Here is a 27,946-nt window from a genome sequence, read left to right on the forward strand (position 1 = left end):
GGACCGCTGAGATCATCAAGTCCAACCCTTAATCCACTACCACTGTGGTTACCAGACCATGGCACTGATTGCCACATCCAGTCTGTTCTTTAAAACCTCTAGGGACAGAGAATCCACCACCTCCCTGGGCAGCCCAATCCAATGCCTGATCCTTCATCAAACTTTTGATTACATATACAACCCAACCTCACTAGTGAAGTCCTGGGTGCCCTTTTGGGCCTGACTTTGGCCGAGGGGAAGAGTCTTCTTTAACTTCAGCAGTCTTCAAGTCAGGCACCGGGTTTAAATCGATCTCAGCTCCCTGCCTTATCATAGCTGAAAGCTGGTTATTTATCCTGCCTTAAGACAGGTGTCTAGGGTAGCTGAGGTGACTCTGGTATTGCTTTTCTCACTCCACTGAGAGCCTAAATGATTAGTTTAGACAAGATGCCTAATTGGGAGCTGGCTAGTGTTAGAGGAGACGACTCCCACCCACAGTGCAGGCTTAGGCAGAGTTTACCTTGGGGAACTCGCGTTGGTGGAATGGCTTGTGTTTAGGCAGAAAGGCATGCTTGAATGCTGCAGTGAAATGGAGCTTTTCTAAGTGCTACTATCACTGCATGGGAAGGTCACGTGGCAGGTGATGGGAATTTGGTGCACAGGTACAGAGGAACAGATTATGTCCATGGAAATTTTGATCCTCCAGTCTCGTTGCCCATCTTAAGGTGTTTATACTGTTAGGCAGTAAGGGATCTACTCTTCTGCAGTATGGTGGGTGAGGTAGAAAAATTAAGACAAGTATTTGTACCTTCTGTTCCATTACATGAAATTATTGGTAGTGTCAAGTTGTCCTCTTACACATGAAAATATTTTAGTTTACCTCAGAAATGCACTTGAATTCATGGAATCAGTAACATTTCCACACACTAGGGCTCATCTCATTTGTTGATTCCTTCCCTCCTCCTTTTCCTTTCCCTGCAATGTTTGCATGATTTTAAACTTCACGAGTACGTATGTTATGTATTAATCTTTCATTCTAAAGGCTGCATTAATATTCACAGTAAGTGTATTCATCCTGTGGCAGCAGTGGTTTGACTTTTCTGATGTAATTCACTAATGTATTTTATGCTTGCATTAATGGTAGGAACTCCTGTTTGAATATCTAAAATGTTAGCAGAAAAGTGCCAAAACACTTGTGACCTCAAGCACTGAACTGATTTCTCAAAGCCCCTGTTTCTCCGTGGCACAACATTTGTGGTTTAAGTGGATAGTGGTAATCCAGATTTTGGGATAATTAAAACCTCTGAAGGAAGGCTTATTTTTTTCCTTGGGTATATGTAAAGTTAATGGTTGTTCTGGATGACAGGAGAGGTACATATGGACCTATAAGTGTAAATCTTATATGGAATGGAAGAGGGAATGGGGAATTGGAGGGAAAAAAAAAACAAACCAACAAACATTTGAACAGTTGAACAAGTGGCTGATGTGGGATTGGTAATTGTATCTTTGTGTAGTTTTATGTTCCCCAGAACAAAATCTAGGGAAGGTGTGTGGCAGAAATACTGGTGCTGCATAGCAGAAGCAACTGGAACTGCTTAAGTGAAGAAAAAAGGAATCTTTCTCTTGCTGTCAGGGAGATTAGGTATACCACATGGAACAAGGAATATTAAGAAATGAAAGAAAATAGAAAATAATCTGACAGGAAAAGTGAAGGATTCTGGAAGTATGACAATCAACTGGAAGGAGATTTAGAGATACAGCTTTACTTATGACCAAAAGAAGAGTCAGAGGAAGACACTCAGAGGTGGCTTTGCAGGTGTCAGCTGTACGAGCTGATATTCCATACATGTTTATGTGTTTCAAACACACTGTGATAGTAATGAGTGTAGCATGTGAGATGTACCATACTCCATGCAGAAAATAAGCCTGAGGTATGAGTTTTGTCCTGAAGACAAAGAAAGAAGCTGATTCAGACTTTGTGACAGAATGAAAGCTGAGTGACCTTTCTTGTGGTGCTGGTAAAGGTGACCTAGTCCCTGGTAAGAGCCCCAAGTTGTGATTAGGGTATGGCACAAGAGAGGCAGACTTTCACAAGGGAAGTGGGGGTTGCCAGTGGAACTGACTCATTGCTGAATGATGCTCACTGGGGGTGGATGGCAATGTGACAAATATTTTTAAAACAAGGTGGCTGGAACAACAGGGCAGTCTCAGGACCCCTTTGAAGGAGACGAGGTGGAATGAGATTTTATATTTCAGGTAATACAGACTATGGCTGAAAAAGCATGAAACATACTCCTGGAAAAGCTCTCTTAGCTCTACTAGTTTTTTATTATTATTAGGTATGCCTTTTATCTCTGCTTCTGTGGCTTTAATGGATCAAACTCAAATTCAGTGTTTTCACAGACAGATTACTTAGAGAGAATTTCTACCCAAATCCAATCTTCAAGGCTCAGATCCATCGTTAAATACATTTAGGTCAGATTTTTGGAGTATTCTGCAGTAACTTTTTTAATAGATACTAGAGTTTAGCTCCAAGTATCATCATTCACTACCCCTACAATTGTAGTTAGGAACCAGTTATTATTTGTACTTGTCTACTAATATCTTGCAAAGTATTGCCAAAAGTAACATCAGAGTGCTTATCAGCTTTAACTAGGTGCCAGGGAAAACGTCTACAATTTCCGATGCTCTCTTTTCTCCATTGCCCAGACCCATCAGGATGCAAGAATATGACTGTCTGTAATATGACTCTCAGTCTTTTATGTATATCGTTTGTCCAGCAAACAGTGAAGCATGTGGTTTGAAGGCTTGCTGATAGCACAGCTGGAAAAACCAGGAATATTACTGTGTTCTCGTTTTGGAATATTATTTGGGAGCTGGGTGCCAGGCGGATGGGAGTCACTTGCGTGTCTAACTTCACTTCCCCAGTTTTCCACTTGAAGAAAGGGAAAGAAACTTGCAGGTTATGTTATTCACATACTTCACTCAAAGGCAAGATTTTTGCTGGTCTCCAAGTTCACTTGTGTTTCTGTTCCAGGGGGTGAGTTGTTTCAAGGCATTCCCATTATCTGCATGTCTCTGGCCTCAAAAGACCTTGGGCAGACCTCACTTTCTTCCTCTGGACTGTGGACATGGGCTGCAAGCTCCTATTGTTCCCTGTGATTTTGTTTTTCCCAGTAGCTCTGTGTTTGCTTCAGTGCTTACTTAGCATATTGCTCTGAGCAGTGACAGAAGTAATCAGTTGCTCTCCAGCTTTCATAAAGGACAGTATTATTTTTCCTTTTTTTTTTTTCTTCCTCTTCTTTCTAGAAAAAGCATCAAGCATAAATTGTATTGTAAAACAAGGCACGGTTTATACACCTCAAGCTTTTCAGACAGTTACTTTATGGAGATGTTGGTGGGAATAAAGCATTCCAAGTCTTCCAGGATGCCCATTCTTCTTGCACACTATCTTATATCAGTTATCAGGTGAAATATTAGTGAATATTAAATCATGTCAATAAGTTTTATTATTTGTTCGTTATCCAGGACTCTTTTATGAAATCAGGCAGGTATTACACAATATCCAAAAAGACAGGAACTTTGAAAAGCTGGCTACATGCCTTGCATTTGCACTGAGAACCTGCATGAATGGATCCCTATTTGAATTTTCATTCCTGCAGGAAAAAAATCTCTTATCTGACCCAACTGACCAGAAATACCATCCCTAGCAAACACAGGGATGCACGTAACTTGTATTACATAGGTGCAACAACTTTGAATGTTTCTTGTGTCTCTGTTTCAGATGAGACAGTTTAATATGATAATTGGAATAGTGAAGGTTTATGCCAAATTTTTATACTTCTCTTTTCAGAGGTGCAGTTTGCATGCACAGATTTCACCCAAACATTGGTAGCTGCAAATAGTCAGTAGAACAAAATGTAGATAAGCTACTGAATTTTTTGAACCAGAACAGAGAGATATGAATTAGCCTCTGGTTTGTGCTTCCATTCATTTGCAAAAATAAAAGGCTATTGGCATAGTAATTAAATTAATTATTTATCTATTGGAAGAATGACAGACTTTAGCAAATGAAGCCCTAAAAGTTATGTTCTCCTGTGCTCTGGCCACAGTTCTTAGCAAGTTTCATAATGGATTTTATCAGCATTAGCACTACCTGTCATAACTACATAATTGCAGCACCTAATTATATTATTACTTATTTACTCTAATTATGTAATTGGATGTAATTGGTGCAATTATGTAACTCCTCAATCAGCTGAACACTGCTCTAAAACCAGCCTGTGTTCATGAGAGTAAGGGATACTGCCATGTGTTAGACCATCTCCCTAAAACAAGGCAATCTTTGGTGGAAAATCAAAGGTTCTGTTCTCCTGCCGTTGCAATCACTGGGACCATAAGCTGCTTATACAATGATAGTATCTTAAAAGTATTCCTTTACATCTTCTTTCATCTGTAAATTTATCCCGGCTGAAAGGCAAATTCCTCATCATAATCTCTCTTCAGGCTACTCAGGATCCCAACACCTCCACTGAAATCAAAAGCAAAATTCCCAACAACCTTACAAGGACCAAGTAGAAGAGACAGATAGAACAACACCACCCTGAAATTCTGAACAGTGACTTTCTTACTCAGTTCTTTTAAAAGCACTCTGGTATCACAGCAATGAATGGTCATTGGTAATGTGAGAAAATATTTTAATGTCTTTGATTTAAATATTTTGAATATTCCAGCTTTTACTCATCTTTTTTGTTTTAAATTATTAACTGAAAGAAATATTTATCAAATATTATGGCCAGAGCCATGTAATAAGGAAAAATGCATTCCCCATTTTGAAACATTCTAGTTGCTTTGTTGTTTGTTTGGGTTTTTGAAATACTGGAGTTTGAAAATTGATCTGAATTTAGCACTCTCTTGAACTGGTGCTGTTGTCTCTCTTCTTCTTAGCTCCCCGTGTTTATGCCTTCTTCTTCTATTAGATACCCAGAAGTGGGTATTAAATGCAAAAGCAGCACTGGGAATAAAGCCAAATGAGCGACTGAGAAGCCTCACAATAAGTGTCACTCTGCCCATGCTGTGTGCTGGCCAGCACAAGCCCGTTTCCCTTGGCATCCTTTTCTCCTGCCTCGCTGCTCTGCTCTGCATTTTTGCTGTACTCCCACCCTGGGAGCAGAGGTGTGATGTGAGCTGCTCCCCACGCTCAGATCTCAGCAGTGATGCTGCGAGGTCCTGGCCAGAGTCACTCTAGGTGGCTGAGACCAACCAGCACAGCAGCAGGGACAGGGGACAAACTCCCTCCTGGAGCCAGGGTTGCTTGTGTACAGTCCTTGGCACACCCGTGTGTAGCCTGCAAAGGGATTTTTTTCATTTTAACCAACCTCAGCAGAAGTAGCTGACTGTCAAAACAGCAAAAGCGTGAGCCTAGCAGAGCCTGACAGCTGTGGGTCCAGAGCCTGGCTGGTTGTCCTTTCACACCTCAGGGCAGTGAGAGTTTGTCCCAGGGTTGGTTAATGAGCATGAATTAATTTCTGATGCCAAATCCTGGTGCACCCCTCCAGCCTGATGTCCAGCAGAATCAGTGGCCATCCCTGAGCAAACCATGGAGAACCCTGGCTCTGGAGAAGGCAGGTCCAAAGGAACAGACAGGTGAGGTGAAGGCAGTGAAAAAGTGCCACAAGGAAAGGGGAAGCAGGCACTGACAGCAGGCAGGCGAGGAGGACCAGGGTTTGTAAAGAACAAGCTGTTCTTTACTGCTGACAATTTTTGTCAAAGAATGTAGTAAAATAGTAAGTTCTTAAGAGGGCTGTTGACCTCAGCTTTTAAGATACAACTTCTTTAGAGAACATAAAAGGTTCTGACATCCAGAAGTTTTCTGTTCTGTTATTGGATTTTTTTAATTTTGGAGGAAAAATTTTCTCTGCTGATTTTTATCTCTAGTCTATATGAAGTTGTCTTATATCTGGGGATTGCTAAACACAGTCTGGATACAGAGAACGACCTAAACCAGAGAAATGTGAATCCAAAGTAACATGAATGCTGCAGAAGGGACACTTAGCTTGTCAGGAAGGCACTGTGGGTGTGTTTTTCACGTGCACTCTGGTGATTCATCCCAGACAGTTTAAGAAGTTTTCTTCCCCAGATGTCCACCATACCCTTCTGTTGCAATTAACCACAACAGCAGAGGGGGAAGGATGAGCGACGTGTTTGTTTGCTCCTGAGCTTCTGCAGTGAGCAGCCTGGAGTACTAATGTGAAAATTGATGGCCATTGATGTCACGCCAGTCTGAACTGCACTGATTGAGGAGAGAACACACTACTGATTCCACTGCCTCTTTATAGGTAGGATAATATCAGCAGATAAAGGGTATACAGCTGATAGAGGTGACCCCTTCAACTGCTACAGCTAAATCTGCCAGGGATGGTGAGCTGTGATTCTTAAACTGTCTCACTACAAATAAAATGTATTTTTAAGGTTTCTTCATTACCATAAATTTTAGTTCACCATGAAGATTCTGATCTGGCAACTCACTGGCTTGAAAATGCTTACAGGACTTCTCCACACAAATGCTCTGCTGAAGTGGGACATGGAGTTTATAACTTTTTAGGAAGCCAATATTGCTCCCATTGTTAGGACTGATTTATTGTACTTTTTAAAACTGGCCTTCATCCAAATATTAGCAGATGTTATCAAAGCAAAACTTGAAAGGATAAGATGTATTTACATATCATTAAGCTATGCAACTTTTTCTTAATTACTTTTAAAAGACTGATAGGATGCATGTCACATTATGAGTAATTACTAACCATGGCAGTAGTGCCAAGAGCACAAAAGCCGGGTGCTAAATAAGATCTGAAGTCTCCCTGACAGCCTAATTTCCTAGAAAATACAACGTTGTTTTTGTCTGCAGTTGGGTTTTCATAAAATAAGCAATTAAAGAAATACGCCTAAATGATTTACTGCTCCCTTTTTTTCTCTCTCTTTTTTTTTTTTCTTTTTTTCTTTTTTTTTTTTCTTTTTTTTTCTTCTTTTTTGTTGTGCTCAAAATAGTAAAGCAAGCAAGCACAGCTCTCTCTCTCATTCCACGTGGAAGCAGTTCAGAGCTTCAGCTTAGGTGCACTAGGTCCCAGAGAAAGTCTTTTTTTCTGAATCAAGGTCTGCCTCAGATTCACAGAGGATCTCAGAACTATGTAGTGGTGACACAGTCACCAAAATAGAGCTGGAATTGTGCTTCACCCAGGTTCAACCACTGCTTGGGTATGTGAGGGGAGGTGAGTTCCTCTTCCCTCGTGTACTCAAGTGTTATCCAGTCCAGTTCTACATTTACAGAATATATAGAGGCACTGTTGTTTTTCCTGTTGCTAGGTAGTTATTGAATTATTTCTCTACTGTTGCTTTTCCTGTTTTCAAAAATAATGTTCATTTCTGTAGGTAGTCCTTTGCTATTTTTGCTTCTCTGTACAGTTTTGCCTCTACATCATCTTATGGATATGCTGAACACCTCCCTCTCCACTTCATAAAATAAGCAATTACAGTAACGTGCCTAATTAGCTGATTTCCTGCTCATTTGTGCATTGCCCAGAGCATGAAAATTTAGCATTACATGAGGACATTGAAGCTTTGCACAAAACTCCTGTTCCTCAAGAGAGCTGAGCATCTCCTTTCATATTTCAAGGGCTCTGCATCCTCCCTCCATACATGGGCTCTTTGGTCTGCCATAAATAATTTAGTTGACCTGCTTGGATTAGGTGATGTGTGAGGTACAGGTAAACAAAGGGAAAGGTAAGCTTCATTTGGTACCTCATTTTAAAAGCTTGAGGTTTCTGTGGCTTTATGTTTGTACACACTCTTTCTAGCCAATATTAATTATCTTGGTGCTGCTGGAATGGGAAACCACGGATCTGATCCTGCCTCCTTAGAAGTGATGCCATTAGCTAGAGTGGGAGAAAGATGGATAACAACAACAGATGCTGCAGGACAGGCAGATGTGCTGTGTAGTGAGGGTATGGTGATAACCTTCACCCCCTAGCTGACTCAGGAAGGGAGGGAATGGCCCTTTCCTTGTCTCTGGTGCCTCCATACTCAGCACCTCATGTTAACTCCTGTACAGGCAGGTCCCAGCATCAGTGCATCCCTGTCTTATTTTCTCTTTCTGAATAAAAATCTCTATTGTAATGGCAGGTTACACAGTGGAGCCCAGAACTACCCAAAAGTATGTTCATTGAGACTGGGGGTTCTTTCCTCCTGAGGTCTGAAATCAGTGGTTTGATACAGCCCAGCACTTGTCTTTTTGGACCCTGTGGCCCAATTGTAAGCTTAACTTGATTTCCTCTGCATTTGAAAGGTTTGGCCACCTGTCTGTTGACCAGTATTTAGACTTTGAAAGCTGTTTTTGCTATTAAGATGTGTTCTGCCTTGATAATACAGTGTAGTCACAGCCTCCTCGTCCTCCTTCCAACTTTCAATTTATTCAGTTCGCAAATTAAAATAAATGAGCCGAGTTAGGTTCCTGTTTATTTGTTTGCTGCTGGCCTTCAAAACTCACGGAGGGGTCTGGACATGAGGCTGTGTTCCTTGAAACTTGCAGATCCCCACGAACATGGAGTGGAGGTGTTCCAGCTGGAGTGCCCTCAAGCCGAGCAGCACTGCTGGCAGGACACAGGCTGCGGTTCCCTGCTGGAATCCACTCCTGCCTTGACCTGCCAGAGACTAGAGCTGTTAGCTTTCCAGGCAGCTTGCAAAAACCATCTTTTATCCCTTTGTTCAAGAAGCATGTGGCCTGGGATGGATCTGTGTGTGGGCAGACCTTTATTATGCGATTTCAAATGGTGGAAAGGCTCTCCAAGGCATTGGATAGGCACCTACTGTTGTGCTTAAAATGCTGGCAGCAACAGAGACTCTCATGGGACCGGCTGTGTATGGCTTTGCCTAATGAAAGCTGGACCTTAACTGAGGTCATGGGTAATGATAAGAAATTCAGCTGCAGAGGAATGATGTGATGAGCAGATCCCAAAGCGTGTAAACTGAATTAATTTGATTTTGCACTATGGGAGAAGCAACAAACACAGAACACTTCAATGCTATTTGAGAATATTATTGCAACATTTGAAAACAATTATTGTTCTTTGGATTACAGTGGGACAAAGCTTCTGGCTTCTGCAGCCAAGGCAGACAACTGCAAATCCTGAGGAATAGAAGGACTATGGGTTTGCCCCAAAACATAAGGGCAATTATTAAAAGAACGGGGAGATGAGTTTGCAATTGTTGCCTTACCAAAAACACCATTTAAAAGGTAAATAAGAGTGAATCTGGTTGGACTTGAAATAGAGCAGTGAGATTCTGCAAGAAGTAAACCAGGGTAAGGATACAAAAAATGTAGCTTTGCTGCTGAGTTCTCACAGTTCAGAAACAGCAAGATTTGGGGGAGCTGGGTGCAACGTTAGTATGCCCTTGTTTTACAAGGTGTTATAGATATGAAGTAATTTCTTTTGTGTATTTGTCATGGGAAGAAAAATCCACCAGCTCATGTTACTCTGCATAGATACATTTATCAGTTTGTATAGCTTTGGTCTCATTGTGCCATTTATCTTCTGGAATCAGCTTTACAAGATTTGTGTCAGGTTTTCCTATTTGGTTGGAAGGCTAGTTTGGGAAATCTTCTCTCTTCTTAGTGTGGTGGATGTGTATATGATAAAAAGCTAAGATTGCATCATCTTTAATAAAAGAGAAGATATATAGCCTAAAGAAATCAGATTAGTCTTAGAGAAAGAAATCAATCAGACTGGCAAATTGTATCTGTGGGACAAAGTGCAAAATGTTTGTTTCATACAGTATTTATTGAACAAATTTGTTGAGAAGATGGTTAAAAATGCTCTGCAGGGGAAAAAAAGGGGAACCATTTTGTTCAATTTAAACGACATTGATGTATTTTTTACATCATGAAATCTTGCAATATTACCAAAAACAGTCCCTGATAAAGTACTTTACACAATTGCCTCATAGGGTATTTTGAGATAAAAGTATATATCGGAGATTGTAATTTGGCTGCATCCAATTTATATATAATGGAACCCACTACAGCCATCCTACAAAATTCAATAGATCAGGAATCACATTATACTTCTGTGAGTTTGGGGTAGTAGGAGCTTTAAAGAGTCTCCAAAACAAACAGGCAACTTTAAATCATATTTAATGAATCCTGTGTATTTTGTACACATGTGATTAAAATGTTTTGTCTGTGTTTTTCATTTTGCTGGGTGCTGCTGAAAGAAAATTGTGAAACCAGCCGGGTTTGTGAAACCAATCATCTGCTTTTTCTCAACAGAAAATATATTTTAACAGAACAGAGAAAACCATACTTAAATACTGAAAAAAAAAAACAAAAACAAAAACCAAGGAAAAAGAAAGAGCAGATCAGTATAGAAGATCCATTTCAGTGTCTTCCTAGCAATGTGAGCAAGAGCACTACATGAAAATGCAGCATAGGCAGATAGAGGTTCACAAAATACCGTGGTCTTTTTTTCTTTTATTGATCGGTGCTTGCAGCTTCTTTCAGTAGCACACTGTAGATACAAACCTGAACGAATGGATGTTTCACCTTGAGGGCCTGGTTTTGCTGGTTTCCACCAATTTCCCACAGGGAATAAAAGTGCTCCATACTTCCCAGTAGGCAGGCGGCACCTTGTGGGATGTGCCATTCTTCCAGCCATAGCCAGATCTTCCAAGGGGCCTCTTCTTGGCCATCGTGTCTGCATGGGCAAGGAGCTGTGCTCCCCATGCAGAGGGGTGTACAAAACCTGTGGGCAGCAAACATTTGAACAAATCAAGCAATCTGAAAGCAGGCTGGTAGAGTTCAGGCCCTTAAGGCTGACAGGTGGTCATTGCTTGGTGTTTTTGTGTCAAGAGACACATCAAAGAGAAACCTCCATCTTTTTTCCTCTCCTCTGACTGATACTGGAGTATATACACTTATGCAAGTGTATAGTGTATGCATGATCACACTGTTATTTAAAGAAATGTATGGCCCATTGGTGATATGTAATAATTCTTATGAATTTTAAAAGAAAAAGTTGTTCTTTAAATTGTCCTTTTGTACCACACCAAGTGCTAAATATCTCAGAGTCAAAATAGGCCCAAGGCAGGAACATTCAAAATGCCTCTACTCTGGCAGTATCCTAAACCAGAACAATCGTGCTGCAATCAGCAAAGCTCTGCCTGTGTGAAGCTGAGAACAAGGTCAAGTCCTGAGCCTCTGAAAAATGAGTCTCCAGCTGAGTCTTTGTATTTCCCAAAGATTCTGTTACACCAAATTGAAGCTAAAGCTAGGAAATGGACAGTACTTGCAAAATACAAGGTGGCAGACTACAAGGCCAGAGAATTAAAGTTAAATGTGAAATAACCCCATAAATTTTGTCAATTGTATGCCTGAAACCTGTGCTACAAAAGATATAAAGTAGAGGTCATGGTTTGGAGTTTAACTGTGTCATTAGACCCTGATCCACTGGATCAAATCAGCACTTACATTGACAAAAAAGGGTCAAAATCTGTGGTGTCCTTACTGGCTGAATGGTAAGCAGACATCATCTCTGTCCCCAGCAGTGGCATGGTGCTGTTTGATATATTTACATTGCAGTGGGATTAGTGCCACAGGCTTTTGTCTGGAGGTCAGTATCTGTAGTGCACCTGCTAGCATGATTTGCAAAAGAAAATCAGCATTCAAAGATGAGCAGGAGAAGGGGGGCTTCAATGGGGCTAGCGCAAGCAGTTTGAGAGGAATGGCAAGGGACTGGAGAAGCACTGTAATTCTGTTCACTTTTAAACACGGGAAGCAGAAATACCATTACCCTCCAGATAGGTGTGAGACAGTCAGAATTTCCTGAAATGATGTCAGGGGTAGGGTGGGAAGGAGAGAGAGAAAGAGGTTAGAGCTCTGGGTTTGGCCGTGGTGGGGCTGCATGGGCAGCTCCACCCCTCTCCTGTGCCAGGGCTGCTTGAAGAGGGCCCACTCTTGGTGCTGGTCTCGACAGCATCACTGCAATGAGCTGTGAAGAAAGAGACAGGGAAGTGCCAGGTGCCTCTGCACAGAGGCTACCATTGCATTACACTCTGCTTCCCCCACTGAGACAGCTGGAACTGAACCACAGCCTCCCATGCTGCCATTAAAAGGTTCTTTTACTAAGGACATGTGCACTTAATGTCAGAATATTAAAACCATACCCACGTGAATAAAGTTAGGAAGCCAGTGATTTATTGCTGTTTCAAATCTCTGTCTAACCACAGTAAATTTCTGCTCAGTAGTGACAGTCTGTGTCCACATGCAGGCTGTGATTTACAGTTCTGAGTTTTGTATCAACAACATCTGTTTAACAAAAGAAAAAAAAATTAAGCCAAGAACATTTATTTTCTAATCTCCATACCAGATGTTGTTTCATTATTCAAAAGATCCAGGGATTATATCAGAAATAATTTAATTATTTTAAATTAATAATCTGCAATGTTTTTCCTAAAGCATGTCCTGTAACCAGTAGCAACATAAAAACATAGGAATGCAGAAAAATAAACTCATATTTTGCACAAATCTATAATTACACCTATTTTAAGGGCACAAATATTAAGCACCAATGCTTCAGAGGGTAGCATTGGGATTCTTGAAGATTTGCGGGGGAGAATATCAGTTCTCAGGATTATGACAGAGATAAGGTGGCAGAGAGCCATTGAAACAACAGAATAAATCAACAGTTTTGAAATGAACATGTGCTACAGGGAAGGGAGGACAGGAAAAGAAAACAGGACTGCAAGGAGAATGGTCCTGGGGTGGGATACAAGCGGAGGCCCTGGCTGAAGTCACACCATGCTCTTGTCAGTCCCCATCCGGCTGCGGTCCCCTGGCACCTGCAGGTCCCCAGATTCCCACCCAGAAGGCAGCTGGAAGGTGCAGTCTCAGTGTGTTGGTTTCTGCTTCATTTGGTTTCTGCTTCGTTTGGTTTCTGCTTTCCTCCTTCTGTGGTAAAGTTGCTCAAGGCTGGAGCAGGATTGCTTCCCTTGCCTCACGTACTTAACATTTGCATATGGTTTTGCCCACAACAGTGGTATTGGATCACATTCAAACTTATGGTCTTGACTGCAAAAAATTATTTTCCTGATCGTTTCCAACCCTTGGAGGTGTATACGAAGTTACTTAGGGGTGTTTGATAAGCAGAAATTTTGGGGTGTCTATTCTTGGAAAAGCAGGTCCTTTCTGCCCCTGTACTCAGCCCTGGTGAGGCCACACCTGGAGTACTGTGTCCAGTTCTGGGCTCTTCAGTTTAGGAAGGATATCGAGGTCCTGGAGTGGGTCCAAAGGAGGGCAACTGGGCTGGTGAAGGGACTCCAGCACAGACCCTGTGAGGAGAGGCTGAGGGAGCTGGGGCTGTTCAGCCTGGAGAAGAGGAGGCTCAGGGGAGACCTCATCACTCTCTACAACTCCCTGAAAGGAGGGGGTAGCCAGGGGGGGGTTGGGCTCTTTTGCCAGACAACTTTCAACAAGACAAGAGGGCATGGTCTTAAGTTGTGCCAGGGGAAGTTTAGGTTGGATATTAGAAAGAATTTCTTTACAGAGAGAGTGATCAGGCATTGGAATGGGCTGCCCAGGGAAGCAGTGGATTCTCCGTCCCTGGAGATATTTAAAAAGAGACTGGAGGTGGCACTCAGTGCCATGGTCTGGTAACTGCAGTGGTAGTGGATCAGGGGTTGGACTTGATGATCTCTGAGGTCCCTTCCAACCCAGCTAATTCTATGATTCTATGATTCTATAAGCTATGCATCACAACTGGCTCACTCCACATCAGAGAAAAAAAATTTCCCAATTTGAGGATTTTTATCATTCCTTGATGTGATTTTTGCATGGATATAACAACTGGGAATGCTGATACTGAGGGACTGAGACATTTATGAGGGACTGAGACATTTATAAGTGACTGAGACATTTATATCAGTCCTGAAGTACTCTGAGTTATTCAGGATTGCAGTGATAGATTCTGTTGCAACCTTCAAAAACATTCAGCCAAGTTAAAATTAAAGTAAACACATCAATGACCTGCTAAAGCATATGGTGGGTCTGTGTTATGGTTGCAACCTTCTTTCAAGGGGAAATGGATTTTTATATTTTCCTACTAGCCAGGGAACCTGTAGAGTGTATCCATCCAGTATAGACCCAGACAGACCCTTGAGTTTTCTTGTTGTGTAGAGATTTATCTGTAATTGCCAAGATTTATTTTTATTTTCCTTGAATTACTGTTGTGGATACATATAGATGTGTAACAATTCCTAATTTCCCTCCCTATATTCATGTGCAGCACAGATTGCTTATCAAATACAGTCTTAACATTAAAGTGTCAAACAGGATTTGCAGAAAGCTATTTGGGTTTGTAGTTTAGGATGAACGTTTATCAAATTGTGGATTAGCAGAATCATGCACTGAACTAAATTATTATTGTCTGTGATTAAATCACAAGGTGGTTATTGCCCTATGTCATCGAAAGCACAAGATAGTTTAAATCTTTAAAATCCCTTTTTAAGGTGGCTATAGGAGCTATGTAACTACTGGCTTTTAGGAACAGACTGTCCCTAGGCAGAAAAAGAATAGCTTTTGAAAGGTCGTTTGGACTGATCATGCCCTGCTTATACTGGCAACAGCTCTGGGAAGGGAAGGGAATGGATGGACTTATTTACGTTTCAGACATACAGGATAATTTCTCAGTAAATAGATCTCTTTGTACCCAGCGCTAAAGTATTTATTCAAGGTGCTGGACTCAAAAAAGAGGAGCGAACAGCCTGTTCGTTCTCCTGCCTGAAAGGACACCAGCTGCCTGCTCAAGAGCAGCAATGCTGAGGGTTTGTTTGCCTTCATGCTGAGGCATGGGTCCTAGGGCACAACCAAGCTGCAGAGGGTGAAGCTGTTCTGTGCCCCCCTCAGCACCAGTGCAGCAGGGATTTACCACTCCAGTGGGCATTTGAGAGGCTACAAGCTTTTTTAAGTCGATGGAGGCTTTTGCAAGCATGCCAGGGGGACTGCAGGGTGCATGAACCACCTGGCTCAGCATACAGTGGCATTGGTAGCAAACCTTCGTGGCAATGTCCGTGCTCCTCCTCTGTACCCTTCAGTGGGCATCTAGCTGAGAGGCTTGGAGGGCTTTAAGCATGCTCTTTTCCTCAGTCTTGTTCTTAGGTAACAAATAACCCTCCTCATGGCTGTCTCACTCGCCTCAGTGAGTCACCAAGCAGTGAACTATCTGTGCCAGACAGGGAATTGGTGGGCTGGGAGACATGGAGAGCAGTCTCCTGCTCTGATGTGTGCAGCTGGGGAGGTCACAACCTAGGAGGAGTCAGGAGGAGTCATCGCTGCTTTTCTTTTTGAATAGATAGGAGGGAGGGAAGTCCTGAAACAACTTGATTTCATGTTGCAGCAAGGGGTCACAGGGTAGAAAGGGCCGAGAGTCACTGCATTAGAGTTTGCTGGAGAAATGAAAGTCTGGTACAGGTGATGGTGCCGTGGCACTCTGAGCCCATGGCAGTTTCACCAGCAGAAAGTGTGCATTAGGCTGCCTTTGCTCCTCTGCTTCATCCCCCTTGTCCTACTCTTTGACCTATTTTCTCTCATTGTTATCTAGTAATCTAATTTTTTAAGTCTCTGCCCAGTCTTTCCTGCTGGTTGCAGCTGATCCATCTCGCTGCTAGCCCCTGAAACCAGGACCTCCTAAAGAAACATCCCTCTGCCAATTACTCCGGAGGCATGGATTCAGCTCAGCGTGAGAGCTCGACTGAGGCCAACTGGCTGTGCCAACAGGACAGTGATGGCTCGAGAGAGACTTTGTACAAACTGTAGAAACTCTAAGCAAATTTCTTAAGTATTTTCTCCACCCTTGCTTGAACAGAGCTAGCAATGCCAGGAAAATGGCAATGTTTTACCAAAAGAAGGACTTAGCTCTACACTCCCCCTGGAAGGCCCGCAGAAGGGAAGGAGAAAGTTGCACACAGAACTCCGGGAGACAAACGCAAACTTTTGCTCTGAGCGTGCCCCTCTGAGCAGAAGGGTTTGAGGTTTCTCAGAAAACACGAGCAGCAAATCCTCTAAGCCCTGAGAATTCTCAGGCATGTGCCCTCGCCACCGGCACCTCACGGCTACGTGTACCCAGAGTACCTTGCAGAGAAGTGTTCACTCCACATGAGCTGTGATTCCTGCTGGAGTCCTGCCAGCTGGGGGGGAGACAGAGGGACTGAGCATGCTGGATCACCACCCGAGATGTCTGCTCTGCTCGTGTGCAGTCTCTTTGGCCGGCAGCCTTTTGCCTTGCCCCATCTGCCCTTTTCCCTTCTCCTCCCCTCCACCTCTCCCCCCTCCTCCCCAGGCTGAATCGAGGGAGAGGAGGCTGCGGCTCCTTTCTGTCCCTGCAGCCTTCCTGTCTGGCTGACTCTCTGCCCTGGACACAGATGTATGCTCAAAACATGAATTCTGCAAGGCACTCGTTATGCTTGCAGAGAGAGTGTGGAGCAGGAAGATACTGGGATCTGTAGGTGGGCTGGGAATAGCTGTATCCTGTGCGCGAATGAAATGACAGTAACAATATAAATGTGTTCCAGCCCCACTTGTTTAGAAAGAAGATTTTGGTACATTTTAACAATTAGTTCCCTGTCCACGCAGCCCCTTTATTGAAGTGTCCCATCTGCATACCTTACTCTCTGTGAGCTCTTTTGTTCTCCAGTTGTGTCAGCTCACACTAACCTGGTGGCTGTTGATTGAGTTCTGTGACAGCTCTTTCCAGAGGTTTGCCCTGCTCCCTGCCAGCAGCCTGCCTCCCTTGTCCAAATTGCTACTCGGTCCCAGACAGGGTTCAAAATGTCTGAGTGAATGCTATCCTAGACAAAATGGTTGGATTTCAAAGAATAATAGCTCAGGTGTGACAGATAGCACCCTGCCAAGTACCACCCCTACACCAGTCAAGCAGGAGCTCACCTGCCACACTTTAGGGTTTTAATGTGTTAGTTGGTCAAGGTGAACCCTGGACTGAGCCCATAAACATTTAAGTCCCAGAACAAATGTTTAGGGTTGTACAAACATGTGTAACTACCTCCAGTTAATTGGCGAGCAATTACCTTGAAGTAAAAATAGCTTTCCCATAGCCCAGCAGTCAGAGAGTGTCTGTCCCCCCTTCCTGCCCCTGTCAACGCTTTACAGATCACTGAAATTTTCAGCAGAGGAGCTTTGTCCAATTTGCCTTCTGGATCCTGGCAGGTTTGTGATCAAAAGTCTTTTGTCCTCAGGAGCAATAGCTGTTTGTTTGTGGTATAGACTCAGAAATTGGGCTGTGCACCAGAGCTCATTTTTATGCTGCCCTTTCGTAAAGTTCTGCAGTTTGTAATGCAATTTAAAAATAGGGTAATACTGACCAGCAAAAGTATGCAGTTCAGCAAAGGAATATACCTACTGTGTTCACTGTAATGGAACTGCTGGTGAAAGCTAGGTAGCTATTTTTAACATAAAGGCAGGTTGGCAGGCTAGAATGTGTTTCCTACTGACCTACTAAATTTTTAATCTTTCTGATACTTTGCATTACAAAGATACACAGCTAGACTGGATTTGATGAGATGTATATGTAGTTGAGAGCCCAGAAACAAAGTCCTGCTTGCACTCAGCACAACACTTGGGACTACCAAGTGAGAGACCTGTGGCTGGCTGTTTGACCTGTTGTCTCTCTACTGCTCAGAAAAGCTATAGAAGTCAGTAGCATATTCTCATGAGGTCTCTGGGTCCATGCAAACCCATCAACTTCTTTTAGAACTTGAATCAAGTCCTTGCTTGACCCTCCAAATTTTGGCAAAAAATGCCTAGATCTTTTTGGCCTGCAGCTAAGCCACAGCTGGTTTCTTTCCTGGGAGAGATTATCACAGCATTGCTGGGAAGGAAAAGCTGGGCACACACTAAAATTTGGGTCTGTCATTGAGCTCCTGTAACTCTGGGGCTTTAGGTGGCCAAGATGAGCTGGCACGTGCTTCAGGTTGGTTCCAGCTGAGGAGCTGCCGTCAGCACCACAAACATCATGTGGCAGCAGGAGAGGTGCTGTGTGCCCTGTCCCTGTCTTCACCCGCTCCTCTTCATGCCTTTTCCCAAGAAATAAAAATGTGCCGAGGAGGAGGAGGGAAGCAGGTGACTCCGGGAGGCTCAGGAGAGGCAAGCCTGGGGATGTCTGGCATCCACGCTGACTTGTGTGGTGTTCCCCTGGACGCTGCAGCGTGGTGGAGGGTCAGTCCACAAAAATCTTTCCAAGGCAGTTGGCGGTCTCTGCTTTCCCTCCTGGAAGAGTGAAGGAGTGGCAGGAAAACAAAACTAGCAAAGTGCATTTCACAATCCTGGCAGCAGTACTCAGCAAACACAAGAACCACAATGATGGAGCCTCAGATTGCTCTCCCTGTGCAGCCTGGCTTCAGAAACTTTGGTGTTATGGCAAGCCTGGCCAGAAAGGGTTCCTGGCTCCTTGGCTGGCTGCTATGGCCATGTGGCCTTGTTTTTGGTATCTGCAGGTGCTTCAAGCAACTGAAGCTGTAAAGACGGGTGCAGATACCAGAGCTTTCCAGGAAACATTCAGATACAAGTGCAGCTCTGTCTGCTCTAGCTCCTTTGATTTACCTTCTCTCTGTGCCTGTAGTGGCAGACAAATTTGCTGGCAAGCATTTTGAGAAAAAAAAAAAAAAAAGGCATTGATCCAGAAAGGTACTGTGCACAAACTAAGCTTAGTATAAATGAGTACACCTGTGCTTACCGCTAGGCACGTGATGAATGCTCTGCTAGATCCAAGCCAAAATAATTTTTAAATAAGTATCAGTGCGTACTCGTGGAAAATGAATGCTGGTCTTGTAAGCAGAAATGCACGCAGCAGAAACAGGAGTGTGCCTCTCGGTGTGTCCGCTGGGGATATCCAGCGGGGAGGGTCATGTGCAATCCTTTTGAGCTCACCAGCAGAGCTGGTGAAAACAGGTTTTGATTTGAATGAGTTATGACCCATTGAAAATGGCATCATGCGTAACCACAGTAAATTGTCATAATGAGATCACGAGGCTCAAAAAGTGGGCAGTGAGGAAAGAGGCCTCATTCCTCCAGTGCACACGGCTGACTGAGCCCTAGGCTGCAAAATGCAACAGAGGGGGCACCGTCTTATTCCCTGAACATCTTTTTAGTTTAGTGACAGGACCAGAGGTTGCTCAGCCAGACAAAAACTCATTAGAAGTTTTGAGTTAAAAAGAAGAAAAGAAGCCAGAATTCTTATGGCTTTGCACTTAGTCCTATCCAGAGTGATAGAGGGGACTGGGCTAGTACAAACAATGCAAAAATGTGAATTACTGTAAGTTCTTCCATGCTTACTGAAGGTTAGCTTGGCTGTTTCTAAACCATGTTGCTAAAGGAGGGGAGGGGTTGGTGATGAGGGCAGAGCACTATGTGGTTGAAAGCAACTTTCCCTGGAAGCATTATAAAGCTGTATTCACTTGACACATCCCTGCGCTTACAGCTCTGCCAGGACAGACTGTGTGGACCCTGCTCAAACACGGCTGCCTTGGGCTGGCCAACTGTAAATACTGCAGAATTATTGCTGGCTTTTCTATTTTCCTGGTGAGGCAAAGTCTGAGGCTACACTGTTCGATACCCTTAAAACTTCACCAAATACCAAGCACAGACCTCATAAGTTGCACAGCTGTTGCCTGCTAGGAGTCTTGTGGGTGGACTTCTAGAAAGAACTCCTTCTCTTTCCTCCTTTTCTTTTCAATATAGTTGTGTTTGTGTGAGGCCATTCACAGCTCAGGAGTCTGGAAGGAGCATACTGCAGCTCATTCTGTTTCTCTTCTAAAGTTATCAAGTGCAGGTGTCCATAGAGGCGTGTTGCAAAACACCCTGCATATGATCTGACCACATCCTCCTGCTCCCCCCAAGGTGGAAGGCAGAGGTGTGTTGGTGTAACACATCACCAGCCACAGGAGCTGTTCCCCTTGTCTTGTGCCTTGAGGCAATCCAGATTGCTTGCCACATGGCTGCCACCTAGGTCTGCACTCTTCAGTCTCCTCTGTCTGTTATACTTTGCACACAAATATGTGTGTCCCCGAGCTACTGAGGCAATTCAGGCTCATGTTGATACGTGGCACCTTCCTGACTCATATCATCTATTCACAGTATTTTTTATTATGATTAAATTCATAGCCTGAGTCCAGGAATAAAGAAACACCCAATTCAGTTCTACGCTCATAACTTAGCAGGTTAGCCCTTGGCCATGGGGTTTTGCTTGCAGTTACCCAATCTGAATTGCATGCTTGAAGCCTAAGCCATTCCCAGGACCCCAAATCTTCTTTTGTGGGCAGCTGAATCCAAGGTCCTTCTGCCCTTGCAGTAGGAACACTCCAAGCCAGTCTGGAGAGGACTCCAGACTGTCTTGTTTTCCTGATGTTGGCTTGCTGACATTGCTGCAAGGGCAGCCGAAATAGATGGAAGCCAGCCAAGCTGAAGAGACAGTGGGGAAATGTGTCCCTGCATACACTTAACAGCAAAGCACAGGGAGCACTTGGGCTTTCCTGGTGCTCATGTACCAGATAAGTGTCCCCGGAGCTGCCCCAGAGGGTGTTTCTGCATTTCAGAGCCATGGATGAATGTGTCAACACTGCCCACACTGCAATGCAGTTAGAGCTGTGGGGAGCCTTGAGTTTCCAGTTGGTGCCTTCATTGTAGCTAAGAAGAACCAAGAATAAAAATGCTTGTGTAAAATGCTTTCTGAATTTGCTGCTTCATAAGCTCGCTTGCTACGTGTCATCCACTGCATAGAAGTCCTGACTTTTCATTCTCTAGTCTCAGTAGTACTGCATAAGCCCCTACTAACATTAACAATTTTTCTAATGCCCATATAGGAGAAGAATTTGGACTGGTTTCCTCGGATGAGAGCCATGTCCCTGGTGAGCAATGAAGGCGACAGTGAACAAAATGAAATCAGGAACCTGCAAGAGAGGCTGGAGTCAACCATGAGCCTTGTAAAGCAGCTCTCTGGTCAGCTAGCTGAGCTCAAGGAACAGGTAAGTGCCCTGCAGTGGGCAGCAACATGATCAGGTGTGGGTGAACATGCTACCTTTCATCAGTTCACAGTCAGGCCAGTGTTACAAAAGACACTTTTGTCTTAGAAAGGTTTTTTTTCATTTTTTTATCTTTCCCTCCTGTAAGCTTTTTTAGTAGGTACACTGATAGGGGTTTGGAATGAAATTGTACTCTATTAGCAATGGCAGAAAACAGGTAAGGAGAAGAACTGAGGGAGAATTATTCTTTATAAATGCAATGCTCTCAGTGTGTGAGGATAGAGGGAAAACTGCAAAAGTGATGATGGGTTTTTCATAGAGGGTACTGCATAACATGCCCAAAAAAAAAAAAAAAAAAAAAAAAGGAATAGCCTCAGAAATAGCTGCAAACTGATGGGAGTCAGGAGAAAAGCTTTCTGAACCCCACACTTGGATTGCTTACAACAGTGGAGATACATCAACAGTGCTGTTGTGAAAACAATCTGCCAAGCCTGTTGCTTTGCTTGTGTCCCGCTTGTCTTTGTGCCTCTCCCACAGCTCTCCCTTCCTTCCCTTAAAGCTTAGCTCCTGCCTAAGCCACCTTATGTATTTTCTTCCTCTTTGGGATCAAAAGGCCAGCTCCTTTTTGGTTAAAGATGCTGGTCACCTCTGGTTTGCTCATTACAGTTTCAGAAAAGCAGCTTTGTGTTTTCTTTATGGGAAGCACTTCAGTGGCATCAACAGAGCTATCTAATTATCCCCTTCAAATCCTTCCTTAAAACTCTTTTTCCTTGTGAAAAAACTCAACAAAGGCTTAGTCTGGATGTGCTGAGGCTGTTGCTTATTGTGCTTATCCATACCATCCTGGTGGGGTTTTTTTCATCTCCCTCTGGCTGAATCTCTTCTCTCCTGGTTTAAATTTAAACTCTGCAGCTGGGACCCTCTTTTAATTCTGTGATTATACAGCACCAAGTGCAAATGCTGCCCCTCTGCATGGCTAAGTAACACAATAGCAGTGCAAATAATACACTGCAAGACCTGCCACTGAATAATGTACAAATGAGAATAAAATGTCCATACTTTGCAGGAAACAGATTTCCCACTTCAAAGGTGTCTCTTACTTGTAATTTTCAATGCTGAAGAAAAGAATTCCACTCCCTGTTGTTTTGCTTATATGTATCTTGCTCTGTGACTGCTAAATAATAGTAAAAAAAAAAAAATCTCAACTCCTCTCTCTCTGCCTTTCCACCTTAGATGACAGAACAAAGGAAGAATAAGCAGAGGCTGGGCTTTCTTGGATCAAACACACCCCATGTGAATCATCACATGCCACCACCCTGATACCACGGGGAGAAGCCGTGACTAGCCTTTCATCAGTATTCCTGCTTTTATTATAGAATAAAAAACTGAGATCGAGAGGAGTGAACAGTGCCTATTGTTACAAAGTTAAAAACAACCAAGTGCCAAGATGTTAAGTGGTTTAGCTCTGGGAACAATTTGTAGCTGTTTTTCATGGTTGAAAGGGACCACAACTTAGAATGGGAGAAAATACAAGGGAGCTCGTTTGTATTTGTTCACGGGGCCTGACTCAGCTGCCTTTGTGCTCTGCAACTCGATGGCTTTGGTGGCAGCTGCTGCGTGCGACGGAGGCCGGGGCAGCCTTTGGCCATATCCTTAGAGCTGCCGTGAGACTTCTCCCTGAAGGGCTGGGATAAGCAAGAGGAGCAGAAGAAGGGGATGTGTTTATTATAGCAAACACAACAGCCTGGTTCAGAGTCAATGGAAGTCGTTCCTGGCTTATTTGCCGAATAGCAAGATTAGTCATATTTGCCTAGCATTTACTGTTTTTTAATTACCGTGAATACGGCAGTGGAGTAAGCAATAATGTTGCTTCAGGTAACTTCTACTAGGAGGGAAAGGGGAGAAACCTCAAAAGACTGGGGGGAAAAAAAAAAAAAGAAATAAGAAAAAAAATAGAGTTGCAAAGAGAAACATTAACGCTTTTGAATTTTAGCTGTCACCATGCAATTTCTTATTTATAACATGGAGCACAATGGATCTACAGTTGTGGGGATATTATGCACATAACACTGACAACATAACTGGAAGTGATTTCTTTCTCCTGGCTTCAGATGTTCTCGATTAATGTGGCCATAGATTTCGCATGCTGAGGAGTTAAACTGTGGTTTAAATTTAAGTTCCAATGGAGGATTCAGGAAAAAAAAAATTATACCTGTAGTTTAAAGCACGTATGAGATTCTATTGTTTTCTTTAAAAGCTTAGAAATGTATTTCTGCATGGAGCTGTAATGGTGTCATTACCTTCCATAAACTCATCTTCAGTGAGAGTTGACTTGAGTAAATAAGCACCATATTTTGCCAGCTTGCTTGTGAGCTAAAGCTCCTATGCTTAGCCTGCCTTTGCTCACCCTTCCTCTTTCCAGGGCTTGCAGGAGTGGCTGTGGGGGACAGGGCAGTGCCAGAGGAGCTCCAGCTCTAGGCTCTATGCAAGGTGGCAGCTGAATCAGCTGTGCAGGTTTCTGCTGTTTTCTGTATTTCTTGGGATGGATGTAAAAGAAAAGTTACAGGGTTTCCACAGAGCCCAAAAGAGCTCTTCTCACCTTTAGAAGGAGATTTTGGGAACATAATCGGGAGTTGTGGTCTCACTTCGTTTTCACTGGATTTTGGGTACTTAATTTTCCTTGGTGCATTGTAAAATGCATCTCCGTGATGTGGAGCCACTTTTTAAAGCAAAATATTTTAGCAGAGATTTTTCCTCTTGTAACATTTCCATGTTGTTATAAATGCCATCTTGATCAAAGGTGAAAATAATATTGACTACACTATTTGTAGTTTCTTCCTGAATAAATTCTGTTATCTTATTTAAGGTACAGTTCAAACCAACAGACTTAGAGTAAAGGGACGGAAGGGGCATTTCCCCCTCTTCATTGCAAATTTAAGCCTGTTCTTGGATGCCATCTGTTTTTTGTTTTACTTTTTTTTTTTTCTTTTTTGTGCCAGTGAGGTGGCTGGGATAAAAATAATGTACTTTAGGGTCTGATTCTTCTAGCATTAAAACAGTTCCCATTGGTTTCAATTGTGTACTTCAAAAATACTGTATATTTTGTATATTTTTCAGAAAGAAAATCTTTTCCTGTTGACTGTTCTTTAGCACATAGAGCATCCTGGTTGTGTGAGGTGATGGCCATTTCTATCTTAGGTTCTGTTTTTCCTGAAAGAAATTCTCCCACATCCAGTTGGTGCTCTGCCTCCATGTGTTGAGGTGGTGGTTATCAGGAATAGCACGAGGCCAATGTGGGAGACTAAATCATCTACAGCTCCACTGCTGGTGGGCTTGCAGGCTCAGTGCAGCCAGACATCATCTGCTTCCCAGACAGAAAGAGTGTGTGGAGACAACAGGAGCTGAGGTGGTTGATGCTTTGTGTTTGCTTCTGAGGCTGTAGTGACCTTTTCCACTCCAAAGCCCAGACAGCCAGGGTGGATGTGGCTGTGGCATGGGGAGCTGATGGTTGGAAAGCTGCTAGGTGAAAGCAGAAGACAGGAAAGCAGTTTTCTTCTATGAGATATTGTAGGAATAGAACTTAGAGAATGTGCCTTTCATCCACACATGCTGTGTATGAGGTCTTGATGCTGCTGCTCCAGCATCACTGGGGTGATGAGAACCCCATCCATACGCCTCGCCTGGCAGTGGGGATGGGGCTTCATCTTCCAGCTGGTGTTCAGCATTGGGACACCTGAGGTGAATGTGAGTCCCCATCAGCCACAAGCCATGCAGTAGCCACCCACCAGTGTAAGATGAAGGTGGCTTTGCCTTTCTGACTAGGCCTGTGGTACATCACAAAGCCAGGGGAGCTGCACACAAATGTGAAGTTGGTGGAGAATCAGACCCTGCAGCTCTATTGCCTTGAATTAGTTTATGCAGTTAATGGGTTCGAGTCACAGCTTCTGTTTCAACAGCAATTTCTTCCTCCTCTCACATATGCTTATGGGAAGCATAAAGCACAGATTAATGGAACGAAGATAAATGAAACAATCGCTCTCTACTGGGGAGGTGGGCAGTTGGCTAATACTGGAAGTGTCTGGCATTTTTCTAATTCATACTTGGAAAAAGCAAAGGAACCACTGAACATCAAGGGAGGTTTCCACTGTTGGATCCAGAAAAAACTTGAGACTTGATGTGTTTGTGCCCTGAGCTCAGGCCTGCAGTTGTGTGCTGCTGGTCCTCTCTCTTGTCTCGCACCCCAAGTGATGTCACCAGGGCTCAAGAACCCAATGACTGCTCCTCAGGAGGGAGAGATACACTGCCAAACAACTAGGAGCTAACAGATGCCTATTAGCCTTTGCCACAGTGCCTTTCTGCTCTTGATAGCTTCCGAGAGACCTCTGTAATCAATAACAGTAGGTGAGGCTACTTGCACAGACTGTAAATATATCTCACTGAGCATTTTGACATTTTTGCTGATTCTGCCAAAGCTTAGGCCCAGCCTTGCAGCTCTCCTCCATGTGAGCAATCTGTATGACTGTATGTGGTATCTAAAACAGAAGACTTTTTAGAGGAGTAATAGTTGCAGGGCCAGAGCTGAAGTCTTAACAATTGTGAAATATCCCCATCAATGAATTTAAAACAAGAGATCATTGTTTTATACATACATTTATATGTATATCTTTGTTTAATGCAGCTGGGGTATCCTCTTCTTAGGCATGTGTCATTTACCTTACCTATTTATATGAAATGATTGCAAAGAAGTTAAAATATCTAAGAGCTTTGAATGCCTTAGAGGGATTTATAATTTTAAGCTCATTGACAGCTAAAATCTACTTAGGTAAATATGTCCATTGCTGCTGAATGTAACTTTTAATAAAGTGTCTCATTTTATATGTGTCTGTCTCACTTCTTCTTGGTGCTAGAGGTGCTGGGAAATGCGTGTTGCTGAATTCAAAACAGCTGAGAAACCCAGGCTGGTTGTGTTTGTTGCATGGGAGACCAGGCTGTGGGTATACATCCATTTCTTCTAAGGGACAAAGCAGATGACATCAGGACAGTCCTGAATGGATGGAGGCTGAATCTAGCAATGAAAAGGAGGATTTTTTTTTTTAATTATTTCTGGAACAATTTGTTCTGTTGAGGAGAATGGGTCAGATCACCACCTTTCCTGAAGTTTGGTAGTAGTTAGGTGTGTCATTTGCTCAAGTGCTTTTCCTGTAGTCTGGGACTGGCTGGCCAGAGGCAGCCTTGGTTGGAGGTGAGCAGGCTCAGGGATCATGATGGATGTGAGTGTTGGTGGTGGAGAGGATGGGCTCAAAGTGCTTCTGATGGTGCCTGAGGCACGATAGATCTTGCTGCCTCCTTGAATCCAACATGAGGAGCTGGCGACTTTGAGCATCCTGAGCATCATGTCAGCAGGAGCAAGGTGACATCCCTGTGTCCCTGAGGGGAGCATCAGGGCAATCCTGCCAGGGCTGCCAGCTGACCATGCTGGCAAGCAGCAGAGAAGGTGTGATGTGCTCACGGGTGTGCTGGCCCATGCAGGGGATCTGTGTCTTCACCAGACAACAGCTTTGCAGGGCAGGATTGCTGATGGTGCTGGGGGGCCTCTCACTGTCCACTGCACACTCCCAGTGCCAGCATTAGAACCTTAATTTTGGGATTATAACATGGATGCAGAGGTTAAAGGCTTAATCAGAGAATCCTAGAGAAATTTGGGTTGGAAGGGACCTCTAAAGGTCATCTAGTCCAGCTTCCCCCCCCCACAGTAAGCAGGGACACCCACAACTGCATCAGGTCCCTCTGAGCCTCATCAAGCTTCACCTTGAATATCTCCAGGAATGAGGCCTCAACTACCTCCCTGGGCAACCAGATCCATTGTTCCACTACCTTCACAGTAAAGAATGTTTTCCTAACATCCAATCTAAATCTACTCTAATTTAAAACCATTGCCCCTCATCCTGTCACTACAGGCCCTTACAAACAGTCCACCCCCAGCCTTTCTGTAGTCCCTCTCTCAGACACTGGAAGGTCACTGTTAAGGCTTGAAGACTTGATGTGACATCTCATGCTAGGGTGGGGGCTTATGTGTGTGTGAGGGGTTTTTTTATGATTTTTTTTTTATTTTATTTTTGGGGTTTTGTTTCTTTTTTCTTTTTTTCATGCAGCTCCTTGAAATAGCACGCTGAGAGAGAGATTGGGGTTTTCCCCTCTCTTTTAGGTGAAAGGATTAAGGAAGACAAACAGCTGACAATTACTGCATCTCTCAACTGAAGACAACTCAGGCTGAGGAATTCTGTGGTCTTGTGAAAAAAATGAAGCACCCTGCAAACCTGTGACAGGAGAACTACAACATGTAAGTGCCTTTTTTTTTTTTTTCCAGCTGTGTTTATCACAGAAAGTCAATATTTATGAGGAAAAGAATGAGGCCTCTTCTTACTGAGAAAAAGCCTATTAATTAATTAATAAGAAAAATCCTATTAAATAGAGCATGCTGTTGTTTCTGTGCTCTTGTTATACCAACCTGCTGAGTTTCTGAGTAGAACTGACTTTCTTTTATATTCTGTGAGTATGGCTTTAAAGGTAAATAGAAAGAGGCTTGTTTGTTACTAGGCTTCTTAGATCACTCTGCAAAAAGTATGTCCTAAGAGAAAATGGATTTTCATACAGTAAACTTTCAACCTAACATTGCAGTCATATTTTAGAAAAAAAAGAAAGCCCTCAAACCAGAACCAAGCTCCTGAGCCCAAACGGGAGCATTTTCACACGCAGAACTGAGAACCTAATGTCGAGGGCTGTATTTTTTATAAAATGTTTTCCCCAAAGGTACATTTTAATTCAAAAGGCGTTTCAGGGAGCAAACATCTCCCTTGGCATCAGCTGCACAGACGTCAGCAGGCTCACACCG

General features: G+C 43.3%; 1 protein-coding gene across 1 annotated transcript in view; it reads left to right on the forward strand.

Moving 5' to 3' along the window:
* Positions 1-25,895, forward strand: part of ITPR2 (inositol 1,4,5-trisphosphate receptor type 2) — a 259,728-nt gene extending 233,833 nt beyond the window's left edge. Inside the window, exons 56-57 of the mRNA XM_030449603.1 lie at positions 20,896-21,057; positions 22,288-25,895. Coding sequence (XP_030305463.1) covers positions 20,896-21,057; positions 22,288-22,374 — 249 coding nt within the window. The 3' untranslated portion in view covers positions 22,375-25,895. The remainder of the gene's footprint in view (positions 1-20,895; positions 21,058-22,287) is intronic.
* The last annotated feature ends 2,051 nt before the right edge of the window (positions 25,896-27,946 follow it).

The sequence above is a fragment of the Calypte anna genome, chromosome 1, assembly GCF_003957555.1.
Source record: "Calypte anna isolate BGI_N300 chromosome 1, bCalAnn1_v1.p, whole genome shotgun sequence".
Lineage (NCBI taxonomy): Eukaryota > Metazoa > Chordata > Aves > Apodiformes > Trochilidae > Calypte > Calypte anna.